The 20,885-nt window shown below is 38.1% G+C and overlaps 1 protein-coding gene across 2 annotated transcripts in view; it reads left to right on the top strand.

The window, feature by feature from the left end:
• Window positions 1-20,885, top strand: part of grid1a (glutamate receptor, ionotropic, delta 1a) — a 738,749-nt gene that overhangs the window by 636,587 nt on the left and 81,277 nt on the right. For both annotated transcript variants that reach the window (XM_049464094.1, XM_049464096.1), the window contains exons 5-6: window positions 3,995-4,048; window positions 18,445-18,618. In XM_049464094.1, coding sequence (XP_049320051.1) covers window positions 3,995-4,048; window positions 18,445-18,618 — 228 coding nt within the window. The remainder of the gene's footprint in view (window positions 1-3,994; window positions 4,049-18,444; window positions 18,619-20,885) is intronic.

Here is a 20,885-nt window from a genome sequence, read left to right as displayed (position 1 = left end):
TCTGTTTAGTCAAATAAACTAACAATTCATTTTTATTTTAACACACACTTTAAGTTAATAAAACTTTAGTAATTTTCACATAACTTATCATTGTAAGTTAACCATGGGTATTCTCAACATATTTAGTATATTATTATTTAACTGCCAATACTGACAGTATAAAAATGGAGCAATACAGGAGTAAACTGGGTAAAGAGTGAACTCTGTAGCTCAAAGCCAGCATACTGCGATCACTAGAAACACAGAATAAAGTTAATGTGCTCTTACAGCTCTACAACACTGAGTCCTGCCAATCAACATGTATATTATAATTACTGCACGCCCAGGATAAGGTAGCTTTGGGCAACAGACAACACAAAATGATAAGTAAGGGAGAGGCCACACCCAATATGCAAATATATGGTACAAGGAGCCTATAGGAAAGCTGCATGAACCGACACTGTAGAAAGAGCATTGACACAGGTAGTGACTAAAACCCTGGTAAATATAACAAGACTTTTGTTTGTTGTGCAGATTTGTTGTTTACCTAAAAAGATTTGTTGGGATTACATAAATAAATTATATTAAGGAAAAAATACACAATGTCTTGTATTTTTAACAAATGTGGAGTAATTAAAAACTAGATATATTCATGTAAAGGTAGAAACATATTTTTTTGTTGTTAATATCACAGATTGAATTATGTTACATTTACTAACGCTCAGATTTATTTTTTTCAGTGCAGGGGTGGCCAACCTTTCAAACACAAAGTGCCAGAAAAAACTCTACTTTTACTACTAGGAGCCACGGATTAGGAATTTACACAAATATGAGCAGACAAATATCAGTACTACAGCAACCATGAGATTACAATGGCATCGCTGAGGCAACTTTAAAAAAATTCCCCTTCACTGTATGGCTTTTCAGCATGAGCAATATTCAATACAAGCTGACAGGCAGGCGTGACCATTTCTGACTGTTTGGTTAAAAGTGTTCAGCTTGTGCTTGCACAATTCTGTACCTTTGGAAAACTCACATTCCATGTTGGCGTTTAGTAAGTTAAAGTGCGGTAAATTTTGGAAGCTTGGAAAAATGATAAGGACATTTGGCATAACTTACCGCTCAATAAAAAATACAAATCCTCCCACTCTGGTCAGAAATTTCTGAGTTTATTTTCATATTTGCATTTGGATTTACATGTCCCGGAGGCTGCCATGTTTCAGCCATGTTTAGCTAGTAGCCTGGCTACTGGCTACTGGCTACTAGCCACATACTCCTTGCTGGAGGAGGGGTGGAAAATAGCATCACCGTAGCAACAGACTTTGCCTTAAACCAACCACAAGTCAAAAAGTGCAAAAAATATTTTTAACACTGACTTAAACATATGCCGCGTGTATGTAAGTGTACAGCAAAAATAAATAAATACATGTATTTTAAATATATATAAATACACATTTATTTTATTATGAATGAAAGAGAGGCACGTGAACAGGCAAAGAGCCACATGGTTGGCCACCCCTGTACTAGTGCATCTCAAAAAATGTGAATATCACACAGAAGGATCTATTTTAAGTGTTTATTTTATTATATTATTTTATTGTTGATGATTATGGCTTACAGCCAATGAAAACCCAAATATCAGTATATCAGATATTAATATTATATACTGTAAGACCCATCTCCATTAAAGTGCTGTAAGATTTTGTGGGAAAACAAAACTGCACTGACTTTTTGTACTTGATAAAACACAGTGGATCAACACCAGCAGATGACATGTATGTCTCTCCAAACCATCATTGATTGTAGAAACTTCACACTAGACCTCAAGCAGCTTGAACTGATGGTCAGTGATGTTTTAGAGAAAAGTTGGTGATAGTTGAGAAATTAATAGTTACTATGATAATCAAATTATTATTATTTTATAAAATTATTTATTTTATTTAAAAAAATACTTGTAAGTGTTACTTTACCAAATATTGATTTCTGAACTCTTTATATTTAGGAATATAAACTTGTTTTCTTTGCATTATTTGAGGTCTGAAAGCTTTGCATCTTTTTTTTTTTGTTGTTGTTTTTTCAGCCATTTCTCATTTTCTGCAAATAAATGCTCTAAATGACATTATTTTTATTTGGAATTTGGGAGAAAAGTTGTCTGTAGTTTTATAGAATAAAACGTCAATGTTATTTTTTTCTCAAACATAAACCTGTAAATAGCAAAATCAGAGAAACTGACTCAGAAACTGAAGTGGTCTCTTATTTTTTTTTATTTAGAGCTGTAAGATGCAATCTATTAGATTAACAGGATAGCCTCTGGTTTGATAAGAAGTGCCATCTTTTTCTTATTTCCCAGATAGGAGTTTATCTTGGTTTCTTTTGTCTAGAGCACATGTTTTCAGGTCTTTACAACTCTTGCATCTCACAGTGTGCTCTGTGTATTTGTATTATTTCTCCTCTGCATTCAGCAGTCAGTGATAAATCCATGCTTACCTCCTGCAGAGGGTTTCTGCTGTCTCTGATGTGCCATTTTTCTTCATTATGGTGAGAAATCCTCATCCTCAGCTGTCGATGTGTTTTTTATTTTATTTTGTCTAGCAGTTATTTTATGGTTACTGAGCTCAGCAATTCTTTTTTTATTCCCACTAATGTTCTGAACACTTGGCCTTAGTAGTTAGCCTAAGGATTGGCTGATGGATCTTATTGATTTGTTCTTGTTTCTCAGCCTTGTTCTGGAATTTCCTTGAGGTCTGTTGGCAAAATCTTTGGGTAACACTTTATTTGGGTGGTCCATTGTAAAAAAAATATTTTAATGTCTCCTAACACTTGTTAATTTGCCTGGAGTCATTACATCATATTTCTAAATGCTCTCAATGGCAAGTAATAGTTGACCCTGATTTTTTGGGCAGCATCTCATACAAATCTAATTGCTGCAGGTTTAGGATTAACACGCTGCCTATGGTGAGGTGAGGTTTTTACTTTGCTCAGGTGACTCTGTTTGTGGCGTGTTTGCAGAAATGGCTTCTTCTGCATCACTCTCCCATACAGCTTCTCCTTGTGCAAAGTGCGCTGTATTGTTGACCGATGCACAGTGACACCATCTGCAGCAAGATGATGCTGCAGCTCTTTGGAGGTGGTCTGTGGATTGTCCTTGACTGTTCTCACCATTCTTCTTCTCTGCCTTTCTGATATTTTTCTTGGCCTGCCACTTCTGGGCTTAACAAGAACTGTCCCTGTGGTCTTCCATTTCCTTACTATGTTCCTCACAGTGGAAACTGACAGGTTAAATCTCTGAGACAACTTTTTGTCTTTTTGGTTCAATGCATATTGCACATTTTCTGTTAGTACAATAAACCTCATTTCAATCCTGAAATATTACTGTGTCCATCAGTTATTAGATATATCAAACTGAAATGGCTGTTGCAAACACCCAAATATTTACAACTAAAAATGATTAAGATTAATAGGGGTGCCCAAACTTTTTCATATGACTGTACATATATATATATATATATATATATATATATATATATATATATATATATATATATATATATATATATATATATATATATATATATATATTGTCTTGCTTACATTATTAAATTATTGCAGTCTAGTTTGATAGTGCAAATGATGCAGTGTGTGGGGTTGAGGACTAACAATGATTAAAGGCAGAATCATCTGTGAAGATTGTCTTTATGTGCATAATTTGTAACATTTTAAACATTGTTTAAGATTTATAATATCATGTAGTGTAGTCCAGGCGTTAGTAACTGAAAAGACCAGAGCAGGCGCCTAGCAACTGCATTATAACCGCATAGCAACCACCTGGGACATTCTTAGGCTGCACAATCACTCTGCGTTTACCTTTTACGAGATATAAACAATTAATATTGAATTATTCAGAGCTTTATCCATCAGAAACAATAACTGCAACATTTTTAGGGTTGATGATCATTTCACTAACGTCTCTCTCTTTCCTCTCTCTCTCTCTCTGTCTCTCTCTGTCTCTCTCCAGGCTGTGGAGACGAACCTCGCATCCAAAGACAGTCACTGGGTGTACGCGAATGAGGTAAGCCCACATCACCACCTCATTATCTCTTAATTGAACTGCTCAAGCAAAACACTCATTTACATGATTACTCGTGCAGCCGAAGCGTGGGCGATAATCCAAAGCAGTGGTTGAGTTATTGGTTTAAAGCCATCTGGAAAGTCTCTGAGTAAATGTGAGGTAAAGATATTAAAGGTAATTTATCTGTTCTTAGATCAACGGTATGAAATCAATAAACTGAAGAATGAAAGCCGGAGACTTGGACGCACAGTGTTCATCCCCCTAATTTGCAACTCTTTGGCTTACCCAGCCACTGTTTATTCATCTGTGCTGCACTGGCAGCAGTTTCAGCGCCAAAACCCATCATCTTCCCATCTCTGGTCTGGAAATCCTCCCGTCGCTTCACTCTTTCTCATTCCTTCCATTTCTTTTTTCCAAATATCTCTCTTTCTGCCTCCCACTTTTACTGAAAAAGATATTTAAATTAATGTAGCCCTCCTGTTATGTTCATTTGTCAGGAACAGCAATGGTGTTTTCGGGTCAATTTGATTCGATATATATTTAACTATCCAATATAATTATTATCCAAAATAATTACTATCCAAAATAATAATTTTTCAAAAAATCCTAACTAGCAGTGTGAATATGTTATTATTAACTTTTTTTAACTATTACTAACTACAATGCTAATTATTCTATCAATATTTAGTGCAGTGGTGTCCCTTACCTCTAACAGGTAATGGTTCCATCAGGATAATTCACTTGTTTTTCAAAAAAAAAAAAGAAAAAGTTAAATTAAATGTTTCACGACTTTACCACTTTTGAAAGACCAACATATTAGACATAATAGCTTTAAATAACATTACAAAATAACATTGAATTTTGTTTTAGTTTTAGTTTATTGCAGGGGGTTATATGTTGATTACACTAATTAAAGCAGAACTAGGTAGGATTTCCTTGATTTTTGATATTTATAAAGAAGTAAAATCACAGCTTGCTCCGGCTGTTGAATTTGGACACGGCCGTGAAAAAAACGCCTTTATAAGGAGATAGTGAGCCCAAGAACGGGTGGAAAAACAAGAACGGGCAGAAACTAAAGTCACGCCGAGCACGACAGAGAGACAGACGGAAGGAATGTAAACAAAATCTGGCCAGAGAGGCATTTATTATTATTATAATTATTATTATTATCAGTATTAGTATTATTATATATTATTTTCATCATAGATCCAACAACCTTACACGCTGTAAACCCAGAAGTTGTTTAAACTCAGATAAATGAAGTCTGTTTTACATAAAATTATAGCTTTCTAAACAATACTCAACTATTATGAGTTAGTTGAACATTCGTGGGCACATAAACACTTAAACTGAGATCTTTGAATCAGTTGAATCAACTTATAATAACTGAGTTTAGTCTGTTGCCATTAACAGCTTCTTTTCCATTGGCTTCTGTCACAATCTATTTGCATACTGGGCGTGTCCAACAGTTTCTGACTAACACTCACCATCAGTGTGTAGTGATTCACCCGGCGGGCTACCTTAGGTAAACTTGTAGATCATATGTTATGATTAAATACTTGGTCTCTGTGTTGTAGCTGTAGAACAAGCATCATTTACTGAGCTGCAGTAACTCTGTGTTCTCGCTGTGCTCTCAGTAATTTTAATTCTTTACTGTTTTCTTTCATCTACTTTTCTATGACTATCTAAAAAAATAGTTGAATGAAACCAGAAAGAAGACTAAATACAAGTGCAGGAAAATATAAATGTTAAATATATATGTATATGTATTTGTTAAGTTCAATGTACTTAAAAATTATATTACATAAACTTAAAATTGATTATGTAATCGGTTGCAACAAAAGTTTTGAGTTTAAAATTTAAATCAGCTTCCCCTTTAGTTGTAATAACTTGATGTTCTAAGTTATGTTAACTTAAGTTTTCTTAACCCATTACTTAACATTTTTAAGGCAACCGGTTTCCTCAAATTTTTAAAGTAAATTCAACTTATCCGGGTTTACAGTGCAGGACAAAGAACTGAATCACAACACAAGTTTTAAAAATTGGTCCGGACCTTGGTCTGTCAAAATGTTCTCTAACTGGACCATACTGAATTGTAATTAAATACCCCTGCACTAGACTGTTAACCCCTCGCTGAACGTGTGTGTGCAGCTCTCAGGCTCTGCTTTAACACAGCGAGACATCTCACACTCATGCATCTCGCAGCATGACCTCACAGATCCTCCCGACAGCTGCACTCTTCTCCACTCATCCCGCTGTGCGCATCGGCTTTGAACTGTATCTCTGACAGACTGGAACACTGAAGCTGCTTGGGCTGCATGCGCATCCTCCTGCTCTCTGTCTGCGCGTGTGCACGCCCGCGTCACCTGACTGAAATCTCTGAAATCCTATTACAGCTGTCTAATTACGCAGTGACGGTTACGCACAGCTCTGTGTTCATGAATTATCCTTTCATCTGCCCTCACTCCATCCCCATCTCAGCTCATCTGCATCCCGAGTCTAGACTGTTAAATAAGAGCCAATCAGGCGGCCCCTTACCGGGTCCCGCGACACAGGGCGCATCTGAACACGGACGTGTCGAGAGACTCCTCAGATTTATTACGCGCCGGCTCAAGAACTCTAGAATCAGATGAGTTTCCCTGCGTTACTCTGGCCCTGAGCCAGCATGTCTGTTCTGATGTCACAGGTCAAAAACGTGATGCTCCTTTTCAGCATCAATTTCATTAACCCAGTCCAGATCTATTCATTTAATCTAAAATGTGTAATAAAACAAAGCTGACATTGAAAATACTTTAAATGCACTCACTGAGGAGCACTGTATTACAATAAAAGACTGACATGTTAATCTATTTTCTAATATTTATCTTTTAATGTCAAACTTAAATGATTTTAGTCTACAGCAGAAACAATGGGACTGGCCTCAGTGTTTCAATATTTTTGGAGACCACGGTATCTATGAATGTCATCTTTATTAGACTCTATTACCACATTCATAACATATTATAATGCATTTATAAGGCATCATAAACATGGCTATAAATATTTATCAACAAAAGGCATAATCCATTATAGCCATGTTTATTAAGCATTATGACTTGTGATCATAATACATTATAAGCTGTGCTAATAATATATACATTAAAATAGTATATATCTAATGTAATAATGGTAACACTTTCTATGAATGTCAGACTCAATAAGACTCTATAAACATTAAAAACATTTACAATTCATCATAGCCATGTTTATTATGCATCATGAACTGTGATTATAATGCACTAATAGCTGTGTTTATAACATGTTATACATCAATGTTATACATCATAAATGTTATACAATCATGTTATACATCAATATACATCAATAACAAGACTGGCCCACCCAAGATGGCGGCGCATTAACACGCAGCGGCCGCTCCGGGTCCGTTAAATGGTGCTTTTGTGTTACTATTTGTCGTTTTTTCCGTTTATTTCCTGCAAATATGTGCATCGGAACACCCGTGCACATGTTCTACCACCGCCAGACCCTGCTACATACCTGTCAAGTTTTATATTTAAAAATAAGGGATATTTTCCTCCGTCCGCTTAAAGTCGTCCCACCAGCCCAACCAAGATTTAGTATTCCTTACATTTTAAGACAGGTTTACAAGAAATCTAAAATAACCACATGTGAACCACTTACACACTAAATTTAGATTATCAGAATCTGATATACCTCTGCGCTCCGCGAAACCAGCAAGCTGATTGGCTGTTTCTCCTGAAAGGCGAGACTTTCTCCTTGAACCGGCACCACGATTGGTTAAGAGACACAGATCGGTCAGTGCCCTGTCTCCTCAATAATAAAGTTTTTTTAATTTTAATATAATACGGGAAATTTACGGGAAAATATTAATACGGGAGGACGGCGGGAAAGAGGAGTAAAATACGGTAGTTTCCCGGCCAAAACGGGAGACTTGACAGGTATGCTGCTACAGTGGAGAAATCAGCCAGAAAACACGCTACCGGACGAGGTTCTGCAGACGCTACTTGAGCTTAGCCTGCTAAGAGTCCCAGGCCGCCAGCCTGCGGTGTTTCCTGACGCCGGAGCCCAGCGGAAGTGCCATCGCAAGCGGTGCGAGCGGAAGCGGAAGCGCGGAAAGAGAGCCGGGTTCCGCGCAAGGCTAAAGGCTAGTCCTAGCCGGCCGGCTATACCATCGCTCTTTCTTTCAAACGTCTGTTCCCTTGACAATAAACTGGACTACATCCGACTCCAGCGAACTACCCAGCGTGAGTTCAGAGACTGCTGTGTTTTGGTTTTTGTGGAATCGTGGCTTAACACAACATTCCGGACAGCGCCATTCAGCTAGCCGGGCTAACCGTGTTCAGAGCCGATAGAAGCGCGGCTCTATCCGGGAAAACCCGCGGTGGAGGCGTGTGTGTTTACATCAACACAAAATGGTGTAACAACACTGTGACTGTCGCCAAACACTGCTCTCCGCTGGTGGAGTTCCTGATAGTCAAGTGCAGACCTTTTTATTTAGTATGGGAGTTCTCCGCCGTGCTAATAGCTGCTGTGTACATTCCACCCAGCGCTAGCATTGGTGCTAATGCTAAAGAGGCTCTGTGTGAAATCTATCGGACTATCAGCGATCTGCAAAACAAACACCCAGACGGACTGTTTATTATCGCCGGAGATTTCAACCACGCTAAGTCAGTGCTCCCTAAATTCCACCAACATGTGAACTTTGCAACGAGAGGAGCGAGCGCGTTGGATCTTGTTTACACAAACATCCCCAGCACGTACCGGGCGGAGCCCCGCCCCACCTCGCTTTCTCGGATCACATGTGTGTTTGGCTGACACCAACATACACACCACTCATCAGACGCTCCAGACCAGTTCAGAAGCAGGTGAAAACCTGGCCGGCAGGCTCCATCTCTGCCCTTCAGGACTGTTTTGAGTGCACTGCATGGGACATGTTTAGGGAGGCTGCTACTGAAGGCGATTCTGTTGATTTGGAGGAGTATGCAGCATCAGTCACTGGCTACATCAGCAAGTGTATTGATGATGTCACTGTCTCCAAGACCATCACCACATGCCCAAACCAGAAGCCTTGGATGACTGCTGAGGTACGTGCGCTGCTGAGGACCCGCGACTCCGCCTTCAGAGTGGGTGACAAGGTGGCCCTGAGGAAAGCGAGAGCCGACCTGTCAAGAGCCATCAGAGTGGCAAAGCGCGCACACGCCCAGAGAATCCACAGCCACTTCAAGGACACGGGTGACGCGCGGCGCATGTGGCAGGGCATCCAGGCAATCACCAACTACAGGACAATGCCACCGTCCTGTGAACGTGATGCCTCCCTCCCTGATGCCCTAAACAACTTTTATGCACGGTTTGAGGCACAAAACAACACGATGGCGAGAAAGACCATGCCCAAGCCGGACGAGCAGGTGTTGTGCCTGACTGCAGTGGATGTGAGGAACACTCTGCGCAGAGTCAACCCACGAAAACACACCCTCAGTAATCCTATAAATATATTTTTAACTCTCATGATTTTTTTTATTTTAGTCAATTATAATGTATTATAACAGGTCTTTGTGCCAGACTTTCATTGTAGGACTAGATTATTAATGATAGAGATATACTATTTTAATATATATATATATATATATATATATATATATATATATATATATATATATATATATATATATATATATATATATTACAATCACAGCTTATAATGTATTATGATCAGAGGTCATAATGCTTAACAAACATGGCTATAATGGGTTATGTATTTTTATAAATATTTATAGCTATGTTTATAATGCCTTATGAATGCATTATAATATGTTATGAATGTGGTTATAGTGTCTAATAAAGATGAGATTCATAGAAAGTGTTACCGTAATAATGTAGTCCCACAATAAAAGTCTGGCACTTTACTCACAGCGCACAAAGACCTGTTATAATACATTATAATAACTAATAACTAATGAACTTGTTTTATCATATAGGTGTTTATAATATATTTGTAAATATACACATTTTATGGGTATTTTATATGTTCTAAATGCAGAGGTGGAAAAAGTACTGAAAATTGTAATTAAGTAAAATTACCTTTACTTTGCTAAAATTCTACTCAAGTAAAAGTACCTATCTAAAATTCTACTCAAGTAAAAGTAAAAAAAGTACTCAATTTAAACTCTACTTTGAATAAAAGTTACATAGTTACTTTTAATTATTTGATGTAAAAAAGTACAACAAATCATAAATTAAATAACCTTTCATGCAGTATTTGTTCAGACCACCCCATAAAACATTTTCAAGAACAAGTGGCATATGTTTCTATGATCCATTTTTTTCTTTACTGTTAAAAAGTTAAAAAGTTCATATAGTGGTCATAAATGGCCATATAGTTTGCTATAAACCGTATTTTTTCAGTTTTACAGGTTATTATTATTTATTAACTAGCCATTGCTATGCCTTAACTGATATTTACATGATTTTTTTTTAACAACCAAGCAGATGTTACTAATAAAACTTAAGGAATTATTATGAAAAACATGAAAACAAACAAAAAAAAAAATTAGGTCAGTGCATGCGCAGTGCCGTAAAGAAGCACATATCGATGGACAGCATAACTTGACAGAAAACCAGTTACTCAGACCTCAGGCTACACAGCTGATCCACACAGCGTCTCTTCCGCTAACCGTAATAAACACTGCTGGGAAAAGTTCAGCTGCGCTGCCTTGGAGAACAAAACTCTTTTTTTTTTTTTTATGCAGACAATTTGTTTTTTTCCCCCCAGCATTTCATTTTTAACTCAGTAACGGGGAATTTTCCAATGTGGCGAAGTAAATTACTTGTGTCAAAATGTACTTGAGTAAAAGTAAAATTGCCCATTTTAAAAACTACTTTAAAAATGACAAATTACTCATAAAACCTCTGTCTAAATGTATATATACATATTTTCAGTGCATGCATGTTTGTGATAATAATACTGTATATCACCAGGTATATAATCAATATATCAATATATCTTCAGGTAACATATATGGAAACATCACTCTTGATATAGGTGAATATATGTTGTATATTGCATTTCTGTGTGGAGTCCTGATATTTCAGAGGTCCTGACTCTTGTTGATCATCGTAGAGTTTCTAATTCATGTCCGGAATGATTAATAACTCTGACGGAGCAGCATATCACAGATAATTCGTATGTCAGACGAGGCTGTTTTGATTAATGAATTTGCAGACCGCCTGTCAGCCGCGGTCGCAGCTTCACGCTTCCCGGGTTCCCGCAGGACCAGCGGTATCAGCTTGTTTTGTGTTTTGCTTTTGTTCCTGAAGGCCATCAAGCTGCAGCCCAATCAGACTCTGTTTCCTTCAGGATCATCTTACAGGCTTTGGTTTTGTCTGGGCTCTTACACATTTGGGTCAGTGTCATCTTCTAGAGATGCTGGACAGATAATATGAGAGATGATGCCAAAAACAGAGGGTCAGATGCACATTTGTAAGAAGGATAAAAATAAAATGAATCTGAAGTTAATATTTACTTCTGTTTTAAGGATGATGGATTTTTAAACAGTGAACTACTGCAGCTCATGAATATGGTACATGTATTAACTATGATGCATGAACAAATAATGCCAATATTAATATACATATACATGTAGTGTTAGTTTATGTTTTAATGTGTGTGCATATTACAAAAGGTATAAATTTCCTTTTTTTTATAAAGCTATGTTTCTAAAGTGTTTTTCAGAAACATTAGCTAGCACCACTAGAGCACTGTATGAATCCTGCAGGGTATACTTCTAAACACTGACACTGTTCACAAACAGGATTATTGGTATGTGATTATACTATAAATCAGAGGTCACTGATAGGCAGACCGCGGTCCGGGTCTGGACCCAAACGTTGTCCAACGCGGACCCAAACTGATAAACTGCTGAGAAGTATTTAATTGTATTCGTGCTTTGTGGCGCAGTAAACTCACAGACCAGTCACGTGTGGGGTTAGATCACCAAACGCCCTCCTCTGCCAATCAGATCTGTGCAGACGCGGTAAGGAAAAAAATTAATAAATAAACAAACACACCGCTCCTCACGCGGGATCCAACCCGTGATGTCAGGGTCGCAGCCCCGCTGCTCCGGCTGTTGAATTGGGACGCGGTCGTGAAAAAACGCCCTTATAAGGAGATAGGAAGCCCAAAAACTAGCGGAAAAAACGAGAACGGGCGGAAACTAAAGTTACGCCGAGCGCGACAGAGAGAGACAGATGAGGAATGTACACAAAATCTGTCCAGAGAGGCATTTTTATTATTATATATATATTTTTTCATCATAGTTCAAAGAACCTTACGGGATATAGCACTGAATCATAACACAAGTTAAATATCGGTCCGGACCTTGGCCTGTGAAATTTTCTCTAACTGGACCGTCCATTTTATTATTTAGTGACATTATTAGCCGATAATGCTGCACTGTAACCAAAGCTCTCCATGTATTACTCCGCCTCATACAGGTAACCTAGTAACAATGCAGCGCTTACAAACCAAATACAAACCAAATGCAATATCATTATACACCACTGGGAGGCACTGGATCCAATAGTCCCTCCCACATATAAATAAGCCCAGCGATACGAAAATACGCATTATCAGCCACCAATATCCGGTTAAGGGTTGTTATTATTAAAATAAAAGCTTAAATATAAATATTTTTCAATGAATATAGGGTATTTTAACCCTTGTGTGGTGTTCATATTTTTGTTACTCGTTTACTTTGTTATTTGTATTTAATTCAGCAAAATTAAGCAATTTTACATTAAAATGCTTTACACATGCTTTCACCTAAATTGCAAGCAATATAAACAGCCTACATGGTTAATAATATTTGCCCCTTACCTTTCTTATGTTACATTTCTTTCTGTGTTACTCTATTTTACTCTATTTTTTATTAGTGTTTTAATAAAATTTAAAAGAAAATAAATTAAACTCAAGATATGAGTAGACAATTAGTTTAGTTTCAAATTTACAAATGAAGCAATGTTTATTAGCCCTTGGCCAAACATACTGTATGTAATATAAATGTGTGTGTGTGGGGGGGGGGGTGTACAGTGTGTGTTTATCGAAAATGTGTTTTGATATATGTTTTTTTTACAAAAAATGAGCCAATGCCAATGAGTTTGAGTTAGAAAATTGTTTTTTTTTAGTATCATTTGATGAAAAATGAAAACGGGTGCCACAGACCCGAACACCACACAAGGGTTAAGCTGAATGTAAGGTGGAATCTTGTAATTCCGCTGGTTTTGCCGCTGGGGGTGTAGAACAAACAAAACTTTAATTCTTAAAAAAAACATTTTAGTCAAACAAGCACTGGACTTTAATCTACACAGATTTCTCTTTTAAAAAAAGTTTTAGTTGGGTGAGTAAAGCTCTTATGTTTATTTACAGTAAGCTTAGATTTCCACAATTTTTAGAATGTGCATAACCAAACCGATCACATTTTCTCGTCCTGTTTAACTCAAAATCTTTTAATAAACAGTGATAATGGAACTGTAGTATAATCACAATGACACACTTGAGGTCCGTGATATAATGTGTAATATTGGCACTGCTGTGATGCGGTATCACATACGTTGTTTGATTTAAGTCTGTTTTACATAAAATTTGATATTTCTAAACAATACTCAACTATTTTGAGTTAGTTGAACATTTGTGGGCACATAACTAAGTTTAGTCTGTTGCCATTAACAGCTTCTTTTCCATTGGCTTCTGTCACAATCTATTTGCATATTGGGTGTGTCCAACAGTTTCTGACTAACACTCACCATCAGTGTGTAATGATTCCCCCTGGGCTACCTAAGAAATAAATCAAGTTCCCCTTTAGTTGTAATAACTTGATGTTTTAATTTATGCCAACTCAAGTTTTCATTATTTATTACTTAAATAATTTGAGCAAACCGGCCGCCTTAAAAAAGTTGAGTAAACTCAACTTATCTGGTCTTACAGTATAACAAAAATAAAAGATTTAAATCAGCTTCCCCTTTAGTTGTAATAACTTAATTATGCTTTTAAGTTATGCTAACTTAAGCTTTCTTTACCCATTACTTAACTTTTTTAAGGCAACCAGTTTCCTCACAAGTAAATATAACTTATCCGGTCTTACAGTGTATAGATCAGCACAGTAGTGCCAATATTACACGTTATAGTACAAACCTCGAGTGTATTATTGCTTAAGTATTATTCAGCACACTTGAAAAAGAAAAGAAATGTGCACTGTATTGGGTTTGTAAGTATTGGGAGATTGACACCCCAAGATAACACAACAAGCTCTAGCTCTACTATCGACTCCCAGAAAACACTTATTGTATTACATTTTTGTGCAGCTCCATTCCTACGTTTCAGAGACTTGCTTTCAGTTTTCCAGAGAATCTGGAATCTCCAAAGTTTAGTCTTAGTTGATGGAGTATTTTCTGCTTCTTATTCCGAGCACATTCAGAGTTGAAGTTAAGGTCTGGACTCTGGGGTGGTCAGTCCATTGTTCTGAGAAAACCAGCAGGGAGAGTTTTTTGATCATGTCAACATATTTTCAGACCCATAGTGATGAGCTGTCTTCTCATGATGGAGAGATAGAAACAGACAGAGACTGATCTGAGAGTCAGATTTTTCTGATCTGTAACAGAGACATTATTTATAAGAAGACCAGCCACTGACTTTTGTAGGAATGGGATTTCTAGTAATGCTAATCATGGCACCTGGAACGTCTCTTCTCATTTTGGCGAGACAAAAACAAGGAAAACCTAACCATATATTAGGGGTGGGCGATATGGCCCTAAAATAATATCACAATATTTACTGGTATTTTTGCAATATCGATACTCTTGGCGATATGACAAAACCCTAAATAAAAAAAAAAATATTTCAAGAATACACGACTGGGACAAAATAAAAATTAAATGTTATTAATGCATACGATAAGATATGGCACAACAATAACTAAGATATTAAAAAATACAAAAGTTTAATCTGAGTTGTCACAAGTCAATGATCCATAATGTCATGATACTAATAATGCACTCAAAAATTTCCATATATCCAGGAATAAAGTAAAATCTACTTTATATAGTATATATATAATGGGAAATGAAAATAGAGTGATTTTTTCTTTTGCTTAAAACAGCAAAAAAAAGTAGTAACCTGATGTGAAAATTGGGGTGGGTGATATGGCACGATATTTCAGGGTAAAATATTGTTTACGATATTCAAATATGTTATGTATATATATATATATATATATATATATATATATATATATATATAAATATATTACTCCTAGACCCCGCTAATCAAAGCTCTGTTCTGTGCACTTTCTGCTCCTGGTTAAGCAATGCCACAATTCGAATCCTGTTCATGTAGCTTGCACAATTGGCCTTGTTCTCACTTGGTGGCTAGACTGGGCTCTTTCCCCTTATCCAATGGGTGATGTTGCTCAGCACAAGGCATCTGTGAGCTGATGTATCAGAACCAAGTCGCTGCGCTTTCCTCCAAACGCACTGTGATGCTACTAAGCAATTCTGCATCAGCAGCAGGTCTGAAAGAGGAAGTGGCTGACTTCACATGTTTCGGGGAAGGCATGTGCTAGTCTTCACTGTCCTGGGGTTGTGTTGGGTGTTGGGTTGTGTTGGGTGTTAGGGTACTATAGTTGGGTTACTAGTGATAAGGGGAGTCCTAATAAGTGGGTTGGGTAATTGGCCTTGTAAATTGGGGAGAAAACCGGTCAAAAAATAGAAATAAAATGTAAAAAAAAGAAACTGTACAAAAAAAAAACATATACTACTGCACATAGTTACCATAGAACAGAAAATGTGTAGCATTATCAGTAGCTAATAACTCCAGCAGATCTGACTATAATAGTCTAAATAAAGACCATTAAAGACTTGGTCTGACCCAGAGAGAGCTAAAGAGCAGAGAGACAGACGGTTAATGAATGATTAAGAGACAGGAAGAGAGACGAGCTCAGGACACGAGAGACTTTTGTGTATGGGGTTGAACCTTCTTGCGTGAGAATGCTGTGTGTTTGTGGGTTTGAGGTGTGTATGCTATACTGTGTGTGTGTTTGAAATGTGTATGCTATGCTATATGTGTGTTTGAAGTGTGTATGCTGTGCTGTGGGGATTGACCCTCTGCTGGACTCACTGTAGTTTATTGATCCTCCTCCACGCAGGGTCTTGACCACACTGCAGACCTGAGGAAGCTCTATATGCTGTTTGAGAATTTACTCTGACTCGCAGGTTCATGCAGCTATACCTATTGTAGTGGTTTTAAAGGGCAATGGTGGACTTAAGGGAAGGCTGGAGGGGGGCAACTGCCCCCCCTGTGCCCATACAGTTTAAAAGGTGTTGCTAAAGTGCCCTCTAGAGAAAAGAAGAGTGAAAAAGTGCACAGTGAAGCTGTTTCTGACAACTTCCATTGGATCTGAACTGTGTCACATGGTTGCAATACTGTTCTATGTAATTGCTAAGCAGTTGCTATGGTGCCCCAGGTGGATGTGATGCTAATGGTGCCTATAGTAGTTATTGATGAGCAGCAAGGTATTGTGAGGTAGAGGAAGGCAGAGGGAGGTAGAGTGAAGTAGATCAAGGTACAGCATGGTATAGTGAGGTAGAGCAAGGTATAGTGAGGTAGAGCAAGGCAGAGGGAGGTAGAGTGAGGTAGATCAAGGTACTGTGAGGTAGAGCAAAGCAGAGGGAGGTAGAGTGAGGTAGAGCAAAGCAGAGGGAGGTGGAGTGAGGTAGATCAAGGTATTGTGAGGTACAGCAAGGCAGAGGGAGGTATAGTGAGGTAGAGCAAGGTATTGTGAGGTAGAGGAAGGCAGAGGGAGGTAGAGCAAAGCAGAGGGAGGTGGAGTGAGGTAGATCAAGGTATTGTGAGGTACAGCAAGGCAGAGGAAGGTAGAGTGAAGTAGATCAAGGTACAGCATGGTATAGTGAGGTAGAGCAAGGTATAGTGAGGTAGAGCAAGGCAGAGGGATGTAGAGTGGGGTAGATCAAGGTATTGTGAGGTTGAGCTAGGCAGAGAGAGGTAAAGTCAGTTTTATCAAGGTATTGTGAGGTAGAGCAAGGCAGAGGGAGGTAGAGTGAGGTAGATCATGGTATTGTGAGGTAGATCAAGGTACAGCATGGTATAGTGAAGTTGATCAAGGTATTGTAAGGTAAAACAAGGCAGAGGGAGGTATAGTGAGGTAGAGCAAGGTATTGTGAGGTAGAGGAAGGCAGAGGGAGGTAGAGTGAGGTAGATAAAGGTATTGTGAGGTAGATGAAGACAGAGGGAGGTAGAGTGAGGTAGATCAAGGTATTGTGCGGTAGATCAAGGTATTGTGAGGTAGATCCAGGCAGAGGGAGGTAGACTGAGGTAGATCAAGGTATTGTGAGGTAAAACAAGGTAGAGGGAGGTAGATCAAGGTGTAGTGAGGTAGAGCAAGACAGAAGGAGGTAGAGTGAGGTAGATCAAGGTATTGTGAGGTAGAGCAAGACAGAGGGAGGCAGAGTGAGGTAGATCAAGGTACAGCATGGTATAGTGAGGTAGATCAAGTTATTTTAAGGTAAAACAAGGTAGAGGGAGGTAGATCAAGGTATTGTGAGGTAGCGCAAGGCAGAGGGAGGTGGAGTGTGGTAGATCAAGGTACTGTGAGGTAGAGCAAAGCAGAGGGAGGTAGAGTGAGGTAGAGCAAAGCAGAGGGAGGTGGAGTGAGGTAGATCAAGGTATTGTGAGGTACAGCAAGGCAGAGGGAGGTGGAGTGAAGTAGATCAAGGTATTGTGAGGTACAGCAAGGCAGAGGAAGGTAGAGTGAAGTAGATCAAGGTATTGTGAGGTAGAGCAAGGCAGAGGGAGGTAGAGTGAGGTAGATCAAGGTACAGCATGGTATAGTGAGGTAGATCAAGTTATTGTGAGGTAGAGCAAGGCAGAGGGAGGTAGAGTGAGGTAGATCAAGGTACAGCAGTTTATAGTGAGGTAGAGCTAGGCAGAGTGAGGTAGATTGAAGAAGAGTGAGGTAAAGTAAAGCATACAGGGGACATGCCCCCCGTGACCCCAGCCCTCACCCCCCTCAAAATACGACTGTGCTCCCAGGTGAAATAATAATGCACAATCGTAAACAGAACTAAGAAGGACAATTTATAATAAAACATGGTTAAATTTTGTAAAGCTCAAACTAAATCCCTGTTATTATTATTGACTGTAGGCCATCTGTAGCTGCGCTGAAGTTGTCGGGTTTAACAGGATTTCTCCAGCCAGCTTGAAGTTTGTCTAATTTGATCTTGCTGCTTGTCAGTTTACTAAAACCACAATTTGTTGTGTCCTTGGTTTCTCCTTGTGTGTGTGTATGTGTGTGTGTGTGTGTGTTTAGGAGGTGAGCGATACCGAGATCATGGAGCTGGTCCACAGTGCTCTCGGCCGCATGACCGTGATCAGGCAGATTTTTCCTCTGTGGAGAGATACGAACATCCGCTGCATGAGGAACAACCACCGCATCTCCTCGCTGCTCTGCGACCCCCAGGAGGGATACCTGCAGTCCCTGGAGGTCAGTATACCGACACAGATCATTACCAGAGCTGCTAACACCAGCAGAGAATCTGATCCCTATTTACACCAACCATTAACATGCGCAAAATACAGGATACAGTGCATCACGAGGAGCATCATATTCCCATCACTCAATTAGATCATATTCAGAGGAGACGAATTAGAGACAAATTAGACCACATTATTATTGTAGTGTGAACTGGAGCTGGTTTATGGAGAGCCTGGGGCCTCATGTACTAAAGTTGTGTACAAAAAAAAAAAAAAAAAACGGCCATATATTAGGCCATATATATATTTGATGCTCATGATAATGGTGTGCTAAATGCGTGCGCTAAGTGTGAAAATGTGTGTTCCCCCACACCAGTTTCTAATGTGTTTTTGACAGTAAGCAACATTTAGAGGCGATGCAATAAAATAGCAAATAATAATCTGTCACGCACCCATTATAATAAGCAGTTATTGGTTAAAATAATGAATAGGTCAATTACTCGATTTGATTTGATTGGTATAATAAATTATTAATTAATCAATGTGTACCCACTTAAGTTAGATTATACAGTATAACGTGTAAAATGTTGCAATAACTGATCTACATGTTGGAGATTTCAGCATTTGCATAACTGGAAGATATTGCCAATGGCAATGGTTTGACTGGTTGTATGCAAATTCCATGTAGCATTAAAAAATATCACCCAATTTTTTTTGTTTTACCTTGTTGGTCAACTTCACTTCAACTCATTACCACCAATTACCACCATACACTTATTTTTGCAATGTATAGACGAAATAGACTATTACACACAATTTTGTATACAAATTTTAATTTGAAATGAGTGTAACAGAGGGTGGTTGGTGCATTTTAGAACTGTGGTTCTGTTTTTCTTGGCAGTTTATAGCCTCTGCTCCTAACTCCCAGTTGATGACTGAGTCAGATATCTAGCATGGCAAATATTTGCCACAATCTCCTTCTGTGTCAGGACCTGACCGACTGGAGTTTAGTGTTTATCCCAGCGGACAGAGAACTAAATAAAAAAAATGTTGGCCTCTACCTCCAACAGCAAATCCTGCAAATCGCAATTAGTAAAATTATTTTTTTTCGCCATTTTCCTGGTCTGATTTTGCATGTGCGCTCAATTTGAAGTTGATTGCAACGTACTAAGAGAGCGTGTGTGGTACTCTACCTATGTACGTTTTGATAAATCAGATTTTTCAGACCTTTTTAGTAGAATTTCAATGCAAGTCTTAGCATATGAGGCCCCTGGTCTCTTCCTTTTCCCCTGTTACATCATAACATCACTGCGAAACACTAGAGAGAGATCAAAGAGTGGGTTCTAAACAGTAATGAAAAGTTAAAGTACCAGTTGTAATTTGTGTTTATACTGTATATTAGTCTTAAAAAAGGTTTCCTTTGTAAAATAACACAATGCATTTTGAGGTGCCCTATAAATACAGCTGCCACCTGTATACAGTACCAGTCAAAAGTTTCTTAATGTTTTCTTTATTTCTTTATTTCATTTATGTTAATTGTACATTTTCAAAAAGCAGCAACTATTGTTCAGCACCTCCATGAACTCCTTCAAGATGCTGAGAAAACTATTCCAGGTGACTCTTCCTCATGAATACCAAGTGTACCTGTATAGCTTTAATTTCCACAATATTAGATTTACTAGAAAAAAAATCATAAAATTAAGGAAAACAAAATAAATGAGAAGAAGTGTGTGCAAACCTTTGACTGGTACTTTGTTTAATTGCAACATTCAAGGGGAAAAAGGTGGCTTCCCAAGAATGTAATTGTCATGGTTGACCCAGGCAGGGAGACGAGGAGACGGACGAAAGTGCAGGTAAAGGGGAAATTTAATAAATATATAATATAAATAACAAAGAACAAGATAAACAAATAAACAAAGAAGCAAGTAAACAAACGATGGAGACTAGAGAACATAAACCTAAACAAACAAGAAGTACTAATGAGAAAACAAACAGGGAGGCTAACAAAAACAAACTAGGAAAACAACAAGGAACTAAACTCGATAGATAATAACTAACAAACAAACTGGGAGTAAATAAACAACGAAACAAACGAGGGACTGAACAAATACAAAACTAAACAAGGCAGGGATATATACAGGGAATGTACTAGAAATAAACGAGATAAGAACAAGGGAAAATAAACTAGGAATAAACACAGAACGAAGATAAACAAGGAACTAGCACTATGGATAACGAGAGAAAGGAAAGACAGACAACAGGAGTTGGTGCAAAGAC

Source organism: Astyanax mexicanus, chromosome 14 (assembly GCF_023375975.1).
Source record: "Astyanax mexicanus isolate ESR-SI-001 chromosome 14, AstMex3_surface, whole genome shotgun sequence".
NCBI classification, from domain to species: domain Eukaryota; kingdom Metazoa; phylum Chordata; class Actinopteri; order Characiformes; family Acestrorhamphidae; genus Astyanax; species Astyanax mexicanus.
Note: the sequence above shows the minus strand (reverse complement) of the source record. Positions and strands in the feature narration are given on the sequence as shown.